The sequence below is a fragment of the Nannobrachium achirus genome (assembly GCF_963921795.1).
Source record: "Nannobrachium achirus genome assembly, chromosome: 2".
Classification (NCBI taxonomy): domain Eukaryota; kingdom Metazoa; phylum Chordata; class Actinopteri; order Myctophiformes; family Myctophidae; genus Nannobrachium; species Nannobrachium achirus.
In genome coordinates this window covers 72802702-72819573 of record NC_137811.1, presented here as the reverse complement: position 1 = coordinate 72819573, position 16872 = coordinate 72802702, and the positions used below count along the sequence as shown (strand labels likewise).

At 43.6% G+C, this 16872-nt stretch overlaps 1 protein-coding gene across 1 annotated transcript in view; it reads right to left on the bottom strand.

Moving 5' to 3' along the window:
* nphs1 (NPHS1 adhesion molecule, nephrin) overlaps positions 1-16872 on the bottom strand; it is a gene marked incomplete at both ends in the record, with an annotated part of 157936 nt that overhangs the window by 81197 nt on the left and 59867 nt on the right. Inside the window, 5 exons of the mRNA XM_080744253.1 lie at positions 1785-1909; positions 3026-3167; positions 12102-12259; positions 16206-16377; positions 16745-16860. Of these exons, the coding sequence (XP_080600379.1) occupies positions 1785-1909; positions 3026-3167; positions 12102-12259; positions 16206-16377; positions 16745-16860 (713 nt within the window). The remainder of the gene's footprint in view (positions 1-1784; positions 1910-3025; positions 3168-12101; positions 12260-16205; positions 16378-16744; positions 16861-16872) is intronic.

The window sequence follows — 16872 nt, the reverse complement described above, 5'->3', positions numbered from 1 at the left end:
TCTCGTGTAATATTGCTTAAAGGACAACTTTGTTGTTTTTACAATAAGGCTTCATATTTTAGATTGTAATTAGAGAAAAGAAAAAGTGAGTGTTAAAATATTTTCATTTGCTTCGTTCTATTGTTTTATTGTGTTTACCGTGCTAAAATGTGGGGCATGCGTACGCATGGGGGCATGCGTACAAGACAAATATGTCTTTTTAGACACAATAAGCCAGGCAGCCAGCAGTTTCTTTATTGCTATTTACAGTAACACTTCTAGCCCCCATAAGTCACATCCAACCATGAAAGGTTGCGTTGTATCTTGGGAATGGGTTTATTGTGTAAAATGACATATTTAGCCACATGTACGCATGCCCCCAACCACTGAAATAACAATCTCTAAAACAATAGAAATAAGTAAATGAAATAATTTTAACACCCATCTTTTATATTCTTTAATTACAATCTAAAATATGAACCCTTGTTGTAAAAAACTAAAGTTGTCCTTTAATTGTATCAAGTCTTCCATCATACAGTAAAACCACATGTGTGACCCACCTTGAACCAGCTCATGTCCCGGTGGAGAAACACATTATACAACACATTATACCAGGGACGTACAGAGAATGTTAGAGAGGCAGGGGCGGACATTTCTCAAAGGGCCTTTTGGTGGAAATATCAAAAATAGCAGACCTCCAAGCTCGTGAGCTTGGAGGTCGGCTATTTTCGGTGCTTGATACCACACTGAACTAAGCATAATCAAGTCAATACTGGAGATGTGGTGTAACAGCATGGATTTCTACACAAAGAGGGCAATTCTTTCTACATAAGATGCTGCGTTCAAGTTCAGGAGAGTTTGGACAAGGCAATTCTCTTGAATGCTGCCTTCAGGCATGGAAAGAGGGCATTTGCATTTCTTTCACCATAGTAAAAAACTGCATTCATGGTCTGGACAGGGCACTTTTTACAGACGGATAAAAGGGTCAAGCCCCCTTTGATGTCTATGTGTGCACGTGCCTGCACTATACAGTAAAAACATGACCAGTGGTGTAAAGTAACTAAGCACATTTACTCAAGTACACTTTTGAGGTAATTGTATTTTACTTGAGTATTTCACATTTCCTATACTTTTACTTCCACTCCACTACAACTCAGATCCAAATATTGTACTTTTACTCTACTACAGTTATTTGAAAACTTTAGTTACTAGTTACTTCGCAGATATACATTATAATATTATAAAACATAAATTAATCCACTTTAGCCCTATTTTATACCAAGGATATTTGAAAATAGCCGACCTACAAGCTCACAACGCGTCGCATCGCGACGCGTTGTGAGCTTGTAGATCTGCTATTTTCAAACATTTTTGTACTTTTACTTTTGGTACATTAATGACATTTTGATGCCAATACTTTCGTACTTTTACTCAGGTACATTTTTAATTACAGACTTCTACTTGTAAGGGAGTATTTCTACATGGCAGTATTGATACTTTTACTCAAGTAAAAAATCAAACCTCGGTTCGAAGTGAAGCGGTGAATTTTAATTCTATGTGTTCTAGAGCTATGAAATCTGTGTTCTATATACATTCTGTGCTATATTAGTTCTATATTTTTATGAATTCAGAACGAATGAATGATTTTGTCTGGAGGGCCAAATTGTCATGTGAAGCTTGACCAATCCTCAAGCACACTCTCTCATGCACGGGACATGTACGGGACAGACAAAGCTATACGTTGGAAGCGGCTTTCACCGCTTCAAAAAATGTCAGTTGTTTTTCCCCCACTGAACATGACCCACCTTGAACCAGCTCAGCGTCCCGGTGGGGTTTCCTCCCGTAGAGAAACACACCAGGTGGACGGTGGTCCCTGAGCGCAGGGCGCCCCCTTCTGGTGGGCCGTCCAACCACACCTTCTGAGGAGGGTCTGTGTCAGAGAGGCATGGTCCGCTCATTTAGCACTGTGTCCACGTTAAAGTCTTCGCACGCTGCTGCGCTTTTTTTCCCGGCCGAATATCGGAACGAATTTTGGATCATGTCAATCATGTTTGCACACTGCCGTGTGCGTAATATTCTTTTTCCGGACCAGGGTTGATTTTTTTCCCAGAGTTTCTGTCGCTGTCGCCATTGGGTCGCTTTCTCTCTCTCTCCCTCCTTGGCCTGAGTTTTTTTTTTTTTTCCTTTTTTTTTTGGGACTTCGGATTTTCAAAACGCAACAAAAAAACACAGCAGTGTGCAACCACCATTTACAGTCAATATGACAAAATCCAAGGAACCCAACTCAACAATCACTAGTAGACACTTAACTTAACTCATTTCCTGCGATCCCCGTCGAAACCGGAGATTTCCCGCTGTACCACTCTGCGATGCCCGAGGAGCCCGAAGATTTAATTAGCTTTAATCATTATGAAACGATTAAAAGTATGGTCGCTGATTATAGCCGATTCTGGCTCTTTAGGCCCGCCTCCTAACTGTATCCGGTCATATTTCCCGTTTGGACCGGATCTAGATTTCCATATCCGGTCTGAGGTCCAATCGCAGCTCCGTTCGCATAGCTTTTCACTGTAAAGTGAGCTGACTGCACGGCCAAAGAATGGTATTTTTTCACACAGGTTTTTTTTATTTTGTAGCTGTTTGATTCTTTTACCCGCCTGGCATATGATCTGCGCACATATCGTCTGCTATGTGCGCGAACGTGTCCACGTGTTACCATAGCGCACAGCTGGCTGTTTCCAATGTTTTTTTATGTAAACACTGGTGGATACAGCAGGGATACAGCGTGGCAACGGATATGTCTATTTCAATGGGGTTTTTTTTATTCGAAAGCTGTCACCGAGTCTACACGTCTACTAGATGAGTCACGTACAGATCGTGCATATGCATGCGTGCATATAGCAGCAAATGAGTTAAGGGGTGTGCACCTGATGGTGGTCTAAAGGGGCGTGGTCTAAAGGGGAGTGGTCTAAAGCGGGTCAGACTCACAGTAGACACTCAGGGGCGTGGTCTATAGGGGTGTGGTCTAAAGGGGTGTGGTCAGACTCACAGTAGACGCTCAGGGGCGTGGTCTGGCTCTTGGAGAAGCGGGTGCCCTTGTTGAAGGCCTCGCAGGTCAGCGGCAGCCCGTCCTCCTCCCGCGACACCCGATGGGTGAGGTTGGACGTGCTGATCATCCCCCCGTGGGCACCCTGTGGGTGAGGGGGGAGGAGGGAGAGAGAGAGAGAGAGAGAGAGAGAGAGAGAGAGAGAGAGAGAGAGAGATCAAATCTACCCTCTGCTGTTTGCAAGTCATCATCATATTAGAGCTGTGTATTCAGACATCTCCGGAAATAGCTGATACAGACGCTGGGGTGACATTGTGGCACGTTGTGAACTTGCAGATCGGCTAATTTTCTTCTTCTTTTTTATTAAAGATTTGTTTTTGGGATTTTATGCCTTTATTGATAGGACAGTAGACTGACAGGAAATGGGGGGAGAGATGGGGAGTGACATGCGGCAACGGTCGTCCAGATTGGGAATCGAACCGGTGACGCCGCCAGGCATCCATGCCTATGTTGCAATGCCAAGGTGGTAAGCGCCTGGACCAGTAGGCCAGCAGGCACCCCACAGATCAGCTTATTCTCAAGCGACACCAACAGGTCGGTCGGGTGTGGCTTATTGTCGGTATCAGCCAGTAACACGTCTGTACCTGTCACAATGCGCACCCAAGCTATGATACATAATCGCTAAGTTGGCGGTGCCCGAGAACGAACAGATGACCCTGTGGTCCAATGGCGAGAGCCCTTTACCGACTGATCATACCCGGATACATGTGATTCTCCGGATACGGATAATCCTACCGCCTTAGAACTAAGAATAAGACAGGCTTCAGTGTCCAGCAGGGCAGGAAATTCACGGCGGCCACGACGGCCATGGCCGTCGTTGCCCCTCTCTTTGGCCGTGTGCCCCTCGAAAAATGACATGCCCAAACGGCCACAGTGGCCGTGGTGCCCTGGCGCCCACAGCAGTCCATTAACTGCTTTTTACCGTTTTTTCCTCTGCGCGATTTTCCAGTCATTACGGTAACAGCAGTGCGTGGTTGGTTGAGCTGCGCACATGACCAGTAGTAGATTCCATTTACGCTCGTAGTAGCAGCCGCCGCTTAGTGGAGCCGACGGAGTCCCGCTACACAGTGTTTATACAAGTTACAACACAAAAACATCACCGGGCTAAACGGGAGTTTTATCTAACGCAGCCTGTTGAATAAATCCGAATGTGCGAACGAATGGCTTCAAACGGAGCTCTGCTGAGCTCCGGACAACAACCAAAATGCCATACAAGGGAACCAAAAGCTAATCTTTCCACGAGAGGCTGAGCTGTCAGAAAGTACATTATTGTTCAGAAAGGGATCACTCCGCGAACGGGAGGGAGGAGTTTGTGTGCGTGTGTGCGTGCGTGCACATGGCCAGTGGTGGGAAAAAGTACTCAAATGTTTTACTCAAGTAAAAGTATCAATAGCCTACTGCAATGTAGAAATACTTCCGTTGCAAGTAAAGTCCTCAAATTCAAAATATACTTGAGTAAAAGTACAAAAGTATTGGTATCAAAATGTACTTAAAGTACCAAAAGTAAAAGTACAACATGTTTGAAAATAGCAGATCTACAAGCTCACAACGCATAGTTATGCGACACATCTTGGGCTTGTAGATCTGCTATTTTTTCTACAAGCTTGATTATTTTCAAATAGCCTAAATAGGGCTAAAGTGGTTCATGTATGTTTAATAATATTATAATTTATATATGCAAAGTAACTGGTAACTAAAGATTTCAAATAATTGTAGTGGAGTAAAAGTACAATATTTGGAGCCGAGATGTAGTGGAGTAGAAGTAACTCAAGTAAGTGTTAGAAATACTCAAAATTACAATAAACAATTAAGTTCAATACTTAAGTAAATGTACTTAGTTACTTTAAACCACTGCACATGGCAAAACAGAAATAAACAGGTTCTTGATATTTATTTAATTGAAAGGTATTACATTAAACCTTAACGTTTAAGCTAAATTAATTATGACTGTGGCGTGGACTTAAAATCATTGTTTTAATGATGGCCTTCCTGCCCTGGCACTTGGCCTTTGTGCCCTCAAAAATCTGACAACACCAAAGGCCAATTGGCCTTGCCCCTAAACTGACGAAATTCTAGGCCTGGTGTCCAGACTGAGACACGTCTCAAACCACCTGTGAATGCGGTTCACGTCTAATGCCCTGTTTTTGTATTTTTTCTTTATTATTGTGGTCTTGCTGAAAGCGAGACCAGTATGTTCTCCCAAATATTTATATAGTAAGGTTAATTTCCTCAAAACTGTCGGACAGTACAAAGGCAGGGCCCTTAGCCAATGAGGTTCTTGGTGGCATCACCATAAATAACAACACCACCCACATGAAATCCTTTGTAGTAATATAGAAATATTTCAATATTTAACTTTAAGCACCCACTTTAAGCACCCATGGCATTTCCCATTCAATCCCTCAGTATCTGAGGGATTGAATGTAGGGGTCTCAGAAGTAATGTTGGAGTGCCCGTTTGGGCAGATCGTTATGCCCATATATGGTGTTCCATGTTGGAGTGCCCAAAGATCTTTATGCCCATACATGGTGTTTCGTAAATAAATAAAAAATAAATATATATTTATGACAATTAGAATTGCTGTGAATCATGACCATACAACATTTGATCCTATGTGAAAACATATTAATATTACATTATTTGATATACTACATTTAATACATTTTATACTTGTTTAGCGATTTTCAAAATGTTCTTTTCATAGAAACAAAGGTTGTATGGTCATGATTCACTGCAATCCTGGATGGCTTGGTTCTAGGCTCAACATAATTGTTATAAATATTTTCGTCTATGAACGGAAAATGAACGGGAGATTTTTAAGTGGCACCAGTAAACCACGCCCACTGCGATGCTCTATTCTCTGTGCGAGACGCCGCTGCTCATTAATCTGTGCGTAGAGCAGCTAACAGCCTGGCTGTAGGAACACATCAAACACATGAAACACATGAAAACATCCAGCAGATCAAACGGAACAGGTCACTGCTGCTGATGAATAAAGAGTGCATTTAATTTAACACTCTACTCCCATGTCAGCTTTTACCTCTCTGCTCTGATCACATTAGCACTCACTCACTCTCGCACGCACGCACGCACGCACGCACGCACGCACGCACACACAGATAGAAAAAAAGAATAATACAAATGAAATAAAATCACACCCGTGTGAAGTGATCAGTGCTCATCAATTCACATGGTATCAAACACGACACACGTGCATATCTCCTTGTATGGGCATATCTCCTTGAATGGGCATGTCTCCTTGAATGGGCAGCTCTGTCAGTGACGTTAGTTTAGTCAGGAACACTCGCGTCAAAGTAGTTTTAACCATGTATTGCAACGAATGGAATACAGTTAAACTTGGCGTTAAAGGGCTCCGCGTTCGGAGATGTTCCCTTAACGCATGTGTGACGGAGAGAGTCGCAGCCCCAGCCTTGAAGCCTCAAAGGTCTAGTATCTTCTGGTGTCTCATCAGATTACTCAAGAAACTAAAGCTCCTGTCACAACGTGGACAGTGGAAACATTTTTCCCAGGCGTGGATACACTGGTGAGACTTCAGATAATCCAACCGCTTGAACCCCTTGTCACAGCGATCAGAAAGGTTTCTCCCCGGTGGTGTGGACGGCCTGGTGCGTCGTTAGAGTCCGCAACTCGCCAAACCTCTTGTCACAATGTTGACAGCGGTAGGGTTTTTCTCCCGTGTGGACGCGCCGGTGTCTCTTCAAGTTACCCGAGTCCTTAAAACTCTTGCCGCACTGTTCGCAGAGGAAGGACTTCTTCGTCTCTGCGTCGTTGTGAGCACGTCTCTGGTGTTTCTTCAGACTCGCCGTCACGCTGAAACGCTTGTCGCAGTGTTCGCAGCGGAGGTTCCTCTTGCCCGTGTGAACGCGCCACTGGTGCTTCTTCACGTTGCGCAGGTTGTTGAAGCGCTTGCCACACTCTTCGCAATGGAAAGGTTTTTCTCCGGTGACGTGGCTCTGTTGGTGCTTCGTCAGGTTGTGCTTCAGAGTGAATCTCTTGTGACACCGGTCGCAGGGGAAAGGTTTTTCTCCTCCTGTGTGGCGGACGAGCGATTGAACGTCTTGTTTTTCTCCAGTGTGGTGAACCTGCCGGTGTGTCTTCAGATCGCATAAGTCGTTGAAGTGCTTGTCGAAAGATAGCTCTAGTTTCTCCGGAGAATCCGACCCACTGAAAGACTTGTTGTAAGATTTACATGAGAGCTCTTCTTCCCTGTCTAAGTCAGCGGACGAGTCTTTACCTCCCGTGGCCGAGTCGAGGTCTCGATAAGGCGATTCTCCGGAGAGGTGAACAAGCGAACGAAGAAGTTCCTGTTGTTCTCCAGTGTGGACGCGCTGGTGTGACTTCAGGTGATCCGGCCGATTGAAGCTCTTCTCGCAACTCGTACAGTGGAATGTTTTTTCTCTGGTGTGGAGGAGCTGGTGTTTCCGCAGACTCGCGGACACACTGAAACTCTTTTCGCACTGCTTACAGCGGTAGGGTTTCTCCCCGGTGTGGACGCGACAGTGCTTCAGCAGAGCGGTTGACTCCCTGAAACTCTTGTCACAGTGGGTACAATGGAAAGGTCTTTCTCCTGTGTGGATACGCTGGTGGTTCTTCAGACTACCCGACTGACTGAAGCCCTTGTCGCAGTGTTCACAGCGGTACGGCTTCTCCCCGGTGTGAACGTGAATGTGCTTCCTCAGCGTGTTCAACTCGCTGAAACTCTTCGCACAGTGGTTACAATGGAAGGGTCTTTCTCCCGTGTGAATGCGCTGGTGTCTCTTCATATTACTCGAGGCGCTAAAACTCTTGCCACAATGTTTACAGTGGAAAGCCTTCTTCTTTCCAATGTGAGTCTGTAGAGAATACGGCCCACTGAAAGACTCATTATCGGACACTTTACATGAGAGCACTTCTTCCCCGTGTAAGTCACCGGGAGAGTCTTTACTTCCCACGGCTGAGTCAAGGTCTTGGTAAGTTGATTCGCCTGCGTCTCCCTGTCTCGGCTGTGTTGTCGGCTGCGTTTGACCGTCGAGGACATTGTCGCTCCTCTTCTTGTGTTCACGGAGGACGTCCGGAGTCGCGAAGGCGTACGCGAACTCAGAACGCCAGACCTGCGTCTTGGAAGACTGGTTTGTGGTCAAAGCAGGTGTTGCTGTACATGGACTGTAAATTGGATGGAGTTTGAAGGTCTCCATATTTATTGTTCTGTTAGTTCCTTTCTCTGTAAATCCTTTTATAGATAGCGGCCTCCCTCTCATGTTCAGTAAAGTCTTCCTTTGCTGGTCGTGTGATGTGATGTTTAAAGAAAGCATCGCATCTTATCCAGGCTGAGCTCTGAGCTCTGGTCTGATGTCAGACACATCACAAAACGTTGACGTCATTCACAACAACACCCATTTGCACAGGAGCCAATGAATGCCATGCATTAGTGGTGTGAATGTGGCATTTCTTCTTATGTGAACTCTACACTCTAACCATAACTTAGTTGAGTTGCAGGTTCCTACTTTTAAACAAGAAATGACACATTATACCAGCTTGCACCTTGTGGAGCAGTTTAGTGTCCTTGTGGAATCCACTGGGAACTGAATTCTGTCTTACCAAACAAATTCTGTCTTGGCCATATATGGAGCGTCCATATATGGGCATTGCCTGATATTGATGACATCAGGACAGGGATCTCCATATATGGGCATAAAAGGGACAAGGACGGAATTCATTTGCAACAATTGCAAGTGTGACTGTCATGGCAACCCCACTGGTTAACCCTTAAGTGCTGTTCGGGTCATTTTGACCCGTTTTACATTTTCATTTGGAAAAAAAAGGTAGAAGTTTAAATTTTTTCCACCTGAAACTCACTGGCCTTAAAGATTCTTCTGAGATGAACATGTAAAAAATATATTTTTGCACTACACCCATGCTACACCCCCTCATATTTTTTGAACCTTAAGTGCTGTTCGGGTCATTTTTACCCGGAAGCACAGATGCACAGAAATACACAGTATTATGCCAAAACACAGACACACAGACACCCCCACTTCTAACACTCCCCTTCCGAAGCCCCATTCCGAACCCTCCCCCCCCCCCCCTCCCCACACCTAACCCCGCCTCCCCTGATGCACAGAAATACAAGGAATCATGTACAAACACAGATACACAATCACCCCCTAACCCTTCCACCCCTTCCACCCCTCCCCCCTCCAACCCCCCTCACCTCACCCTTACCCCCTCCCCTCCAAAACACCCAACCCAACCCCCCCCCCCGCCACCCCAGATGCACAGAAATAAAAGAAAGCATGTATACTAACACAGACACACAGTCACCTCCTTCCCCCCCTCCTCCCCCCTCCTATCGCCCTCACCCCCCCACACCCTTCACCCCCTCTCCTCCTCACCCCTTTCCTCCTCACCCCTCCCCTCCCCTCCTCACCCCTCACCCTCACCCCTCCCCTCCTCACCCCTCACTTATCTCAAGTTTTCCTTGTGACTGTACTGTATCTTAGGGGAAATTTTACATTATTTTACATAAACATAAGGTGCTGTAAATTAACACTGTAATTCAGGGGTGCTGTGGATGAAAATGTTGTTTACAGGGGTGCCCTGAGACAAAAGTGTTTGAAAACCTCTGTCCTAGTGTATATTAATATGTGACGTTCATGTGTGTTCACATGTGTGTTCAGCTCTATGTGAGAATGATGTCCTGTTCTTGAACCACAAGTATACAATTAATGGGCATGTTAAAAAAAAAAAAAAAAAAATCATAAAAATATTGTCTGATTTTCATTTTTTCCTATAAGCATGAGCAATATTGCCCAGTATTAAATAACGTAGTTTTTTTTACATGAATTTCAGCTAAATCAGTAAAAACGCCTAGCTCTTTCAGTGTTTAATGTGATATAGCAAAGCAGAAATGCAAACATTTACCATATATATCATATGAATTGTTTGGTATTGAGTCAAAGTCAATGTATCATGATGATTTGTTAAGTTAAAATTTATATTAGTGTTGTTTTTTTTAAACCAAATATCCCCCGGGTCAAAATGACCCGAACAGAACGAAGGTGTAGTGAATCTGAACAGAACTTAAGGGTTAATATGTCCATATATGCAGGGCATTCCCAGATATGGGCTTAAAAGGGATTCTATTGTATGCGCATTCACAGATAGGGGCTTAATATTGATGGGCATAAAAGGGATTCTATTAGTGTGGCTGGGAATCAGATGTAGAGGTCAGCTCCATATATGGAGATCTAGGTGATGATATTCAGCTGTCTTGATTTGCAAACAAATTATTTCTAGACATCGGGCGTTACTGACTTACTCACTGACGGACAGGATCTGCAGGGTTTCACAGTAAACTGCGACCTACGGCCGAAATTATAGCAACGTCATAGAATCTCCTGAAATTTTCAGGTGATTCTGACGTTGTCATTGGCTGTCTATTGAAAAACTGGGCACAAGCATAATACAGGTTAGGGATTGGTGGAGATCTGCGCTCCGAGGAGTACACATTTCTAATTCCCATGGTGGTATGGCATAGTGCTCCTTTCACATACACATACACGGACACAAATGCAAGAGAAGACAGACACACTCTCACAAGCTGCAATGAAACTCGACCTCGTTCCCAATATAGCAAAGACAAAGGTGATCAAGATCCACGCCAAAACCACCAACCCTATCCTTATGAACAGTACTGCCCTAGAGGAGATGTTATCTTTTAATTACCTACCTAGGCAGTGTTGTGGACAACACTGGAGGGACAGATGCCGACATAAAGAGCAGCTCAATGAACATCTCCGTCATCTTTAACTCCAGTGTGAAACAGGTGATGCTGTATGGATCGGAGACTTGGCGGACAACAAAACACACAACACACAGGCTGCAAACATTCACCAACACCTGTCTCAGGAGAAACCTACACATCTGGTGGAGAGATAAAGTGACCAATGTGGACCTGTGGAAAAGAACAAGCCAGGATCCCATTGACTCACAAATCCAAAAAAGAAAGTGGATTAGCCACACCTTCAGAAAACCTGCCGACAAGCCCTGAAATGGAACCCCCAAGGGAAAAGGAAACGAGGTCGCCCCAGGAACAGCTGGAGAAGAAGTGTCGAGGCAGGGGGGTGTTATGCAGTGTTTTGTTACCTCCTCCAGTGTGACCAGGGGGGTGTTATGCAGTGTTTTGTTACCTCCTCCAGTGTGACCAGGGGGGTGTTATGCAGTGTTTTGTTACCTCCTCCAGTGTGACCAGGGAGGTGTTATGCAGTGTTTTTGCGACCGTCAGGTCGCATTTACGATCAAAACCTCAACCAGCTGTCTGTCTGTCTCTGTCTGTCCGTCACACGTCACACTTTTGCCCTGCTCATATCTCCGCAACCGTTGCCCCGATCCATGCCAAATTTTGCACACACACTCCTTGCCTGCCAAACCACAACTTCACCCATCAATTCACACATGACCCTCTTCTAGCGCCACCATGAGGCCGATTCTTGCAAAACACATTTTTAGACGCAGCTCCTACAAAAATCACGCAAATCGGTACACAGTATGACTACACTCATGTCATCAACGTGGATCTGTCCCATTTAGCGCCACCTTCAGGCCGATTTTTTAAAACACTTTTTTGGACACTGCTCCTACACATTTTGTCCTAAAATCACACAAACCGGTACACACTACAGTATGTCTACACTCATGTCATCAACATGGATCTGTCCCATTTAGCGCCACCTTCAGGCCGATTTCTTAAAACACATTTTTGGACACTGCTCCTATAGCTTTTACCCTAAAATCACGCAAATCGGTACACAGTATGTCTACACTCATGTCATCAACATGGATCTGTCCCATATAGCGCCAGCATCAGGACGATTTTCTCAAACACATTTTTGGACACTTCTACACATCTTGCCCTAAAATCACGCTGCGACCTGACGGTCGCCTATCTCCCGATTAGGGAGTCTTACTGGTGTTACCTCCTCCACAGAGACCAGGGTGGTGTTATGCAGTGTTTTGTTACCTCCTCCATGGTGACCAGTGTGGTGTTGAGCTCCCTGAAGCCGAGCCACCAGCGGACGTGGACGGGTGGGTTACTGGAGCTGGTGTGACAGCTCAGGGTCACCTCCTTCCCCTCGATGGCCTGGAAGGAGCCCAGGACGGTCACCTCCGATGGCTCGACTGCACACACGCGCACGCACACACACACACACACACACACACACACACACACACACACACACACACACACACACACATGCACACACACACACACACACAGTAATATTGTATCAATTATATGTGTAATGTTGTATAAATTATATGTATAATATTGTATAAACTATAATAGTGTATAAATTATATGTATAATATTGCCGTGGACCCCCATCTCCAAACATGTTGTTCCAGGGACCCCAGCTGAGAAAGACATTATTTGAGTTACAAATGTGAGACAGACAGAAGTCCTTTGAGACGCAACTCCTTTCCTCCGGAGGTTTTAGCTTTTCACGAGGGGGGGGTAGCGTAGCGTATGATAGCTGCAGGCTAACCACTGCAGCTCCACAAAATCCCTGTGTGTTCGCATGTGTATGTGTGTGTGTGTGTGTGTGTGTGTATGTGCGTGTGTGTGTGTGCGTGCGTGCGTGTGTATGTGCGTGCGTGCGTGCGTGCGTGCGTGCGTGCATGCGTGCGTGCGGCCGGGGCAGGGGTATACACACACAAAGCTGACGCACACTACAGTAGAGGATCATGTATGTAAATCACCTGCTGGATGGATGTGTAAGTGGATTAAGACGTATGACTCTCTCTCTCGCACGCACGCACGCACGCACACACACACACACACACACACACACACACAGTCTCACACACACACACACACACACACACACACACACACACACACACACACACACACACACACACACACACACACACACACACACACACACACAGAGTGCATGTGTAGTGTGGCAGGGAGGAGAGGGGAGGGCTAACGTGCTCGTGAGACATTCGAGGAGGATTATACGCAGGCAGCCTCAGGGTTGAGAAGTCTCTGTATCTCTGTATGTATGTACTGTACATGACTGTAGAGTATGTATGAATATATCTTTATGTACAGTATGTACATGACTGTATATACAGTATGTATGTATGTATATCTATGTACAGTATGTACATGTCTGTATATACAGTATGTATGTATGTATATCTGTATGTACATTATGTACATGACTGTATATACAGTATGTATGTATGTATATCTGTATGTACATTATGTACATGACTGTATATACAGTATGTATGTATGTATATATATCTGTATGTACAGTATGTACATGTCTGTATATACAGTATGTATGTATATATACAGTATCTGTAGGCCTATGTACATTAGGGGTGTAACGATTTGTAACATATGTAACATTTAATAGCGATACAATACGCATCACAATACATGGTTGACGATACGATACATGGACGATATTGGTTCATTCGTGGCGATACGATACGATTCGATTCAATGATTTAAAATCAATATAGTAACTATTTAGCAAAGAAATTAAATATGCGTGAAACGTGTCAATAAAGCAGGGGGAAATCTATGATTATGGAAACACTGCAAATACATGGACATTATATTACAACTCATATGGACATCCGCACCTTGACATGAACACAGAGATTACACACATTCATCGATAGACCAAGAGTAGCTATATGGAATGGCATTAGTAAAAAAAATGAATTAGACACCTCTTTTTAGTTTCCCTCTTAAAGTTGCTAAATACAAGGCAAAATACTTAGTTTCCATACAATCCATTATTTGCATTGTAAAACTATTCGATACCGATTATCTGCATTGCAAAACGATACGATACAAAACGGTACGAAATTCCGCTTTGTCATATCGATATAGATCATTGCAAATTCAAATCGATTCAGTTACTATATCGTTACACAATATAGTACGCACCTCGAGCCGTTGTGTGCTTGCAGGTCTGCCATTTTCGCTAGTCTTGTGCGACAGTCTTGTATGATGAAGCAGGGCTTTGTTTTACGAAAAACATTTGAAACTTGTAGATACGAGGTTTTTGCCCGACAGTGACGATTTGCACAGCCTTAACATTAAAACTATACAGAGCTATTTAAATCCAGGATAGGATGGTCTGAGGCATTAAAGTTCCACAGAATATGAATTCAGTATTTGTTTAAGTGTCACTGGAACAAACCTCCGGTGGAAAGTACAGTGAAACGTATTATAAAATATGATAAATTATGACCTGTTGGCGCGGCTATTATCACCGACCGTCCTCCCAACACCAAAGCTTTAGGGCCTGGAGGGGGCGGGGGTGGGGTGGGGGGGTTTTGAAGCGGAATTAGCGGAGCTATAAAAGTGCTCCAGTCTGTGATATATGCCGCGGCGCCGCAGCCTTTAATCACCATTAGTTTCATTAACCTATTTAGAACGGGTACACGTTATTATTATTTTATGCTTTAACTATTGAAAAATAGTAGATATACAAGTTCACAGCGCGGCACCGAGTGCCGCGCTGCGAGCTTTTTGACCCCATTCTATAAGTGTCTTTTGAATCCTTCTAAGATTTTTTCAAAAACCCGTGTTTCTATGTCAGCAATCTGGCCAGCCATCGTCAAAGAAAAGGTCCTTTTCACTTAAATGGAGCTGCAGTTAGTCTGTTCTTGAGAGACCACTATGTCAGTTGTTCTCAAACCTTTTCATGTGAAGGACCCCCAAAATTATATTTATTTGGCCACGGACCCCCATCTCAAAATATTTAGTTCCAGGGACCACCCCCAGAAGCAAAATTTTAGTAACAAACGTTCGCTTTGAAAATACATATATTCAAAGATTTGCACACATTTTCGCGACTTTTTTCAAAAATAGCAGATCTACAAGCTCGCAGCGAGCTGAGCTTGTATATCTGCTATTTTTCACTGGTTAAAGCAGTCAATAATTCTAGACCTAAATGGGTTAATGATATTAGCATTAGGATTTGTGCAGCGACAGCACTAAGTGTTGGTATTGGAGTTGAGACAAGAATTATAACTCCTGTTGTATTATATCTATAATCTAACATCATAGTTTAGAGTTATAGCTGTGTGGGTCTGAATTATATTCTACATAATAAGAATTATAACTCCTGTTGTATTATATCTATAATCTAACATCATAGTATGAGTTATAGCGATGTGTGTCTACATTATATTCTACATAATTAGAATTATAATTCTGTTGTATTATATCTATAATCTAACATCATAGTATGAGTTATAGCTATGTGTGTCTACATTATATTCTACATAATAGGATTATAATTCTGTTGTATTATATCTATAATCTAACATCATAGTATGAGTTATAGCTATGTGTGTCTACATTATATTCTACATAATAGGAATTATAATTCTGTTGTATTATATCTATAATCTAACATCATAGTATGAGTTATAGCTCGGTGTGGCTACATTATATTCTACATAATAAGATTATAACTCCTGTTGTATTATATCTATAATCTAACATCATAGTATGTGTTTATAGCTCGGTGTGGCTACATTATATTCTACATAATTAGAATTATAATTCTGTTGTATTATATCTATAATCTAACATCATAGTATGAGTTATAGCTATGTGTGTCTACATTATATTCTACATAATAGGAATTATAATTCTGTTGTATTATATCTATAATCTAACATCAGGTATGAGTTATAGCTCTGTGTGGCTACATTATATTCTACATAATAAGATAATAATTCTGTTGTATTATATCTATAATCTAACATCATAGTATGAGTTATAGCTATGTGTGGCTACATTATATTCTACATAATAAGAATAATAATTCTGTTGTATTGTATCTATAATCTAACATCATGATTCATAATATGAATTATAACTCTGTGTCTAAATTATATTCTACATAATAAGAATTCTAACTCCTGTTGTATTATATCTATATTCTACATCATAATATGAGCTGTACTGTAGCGCTGTGTGTCTACATTATATGTTACATGAATTATAACTCTGTTGTATTCTGTGTGTGTGTGTGTGTGTGTGTGTGTGTGTGTGTGTGTGTGTTGTGTGTGTGTGTCTTACAGAGGACAGTCAGCGTGCGTCTCTGTGTCATCGGGGACGGGGACACCAGGTTCTGGCTCTCACAGCCCAGCTCAGCCTGGTTGTCCTGTGGGGTGACCTGCAGTGACAGCACGCTCCTGGAGGTGGCGCTGTCCGTGTCCTCCTCCCAGCTGGTGGAGACCACCGCTCCGTTCTGACAGGACACACACAGAGAGGGTCATTTAACTCTGACAGTGGACACTAGGGCATTCACCAATAGTTATTTTTGAGCGGTGGTAAACCGCTCCATAGAGTGGCTGTGCGTGTGTCTGTAGCCTTTTTCCTCAGCGTTTTGCCATAGCAAAATGTGTGTACGTAGCATCATGTTTGTCTAGTGATGTCACATGTCGAATGTCTGTACCCTTTTTCCTCAGCGTTTTGCCATAGCAAACGTGTGTCTGTAGCATAGCCTGTACATCCTAGACTCAAATCCTAGTGCGCGTGTGGGTGTGCGTGCGTGCGTGCGTGCGTGTGTGTGTGTGTGTGTGTGTGTGTGTGTGTGTGTGTGTGTGTGTGTGTACCTTGGTCCAGTGCAGGTTGGCCAGAGGGTTTCCTCCCTGCGACACACACACCAACCTCAACACTCTGCCTGCCCTGACCTCTGACCTCTCTCTGTCCAAGCCTAGGATGACGGGGACTGAGGGGGGGT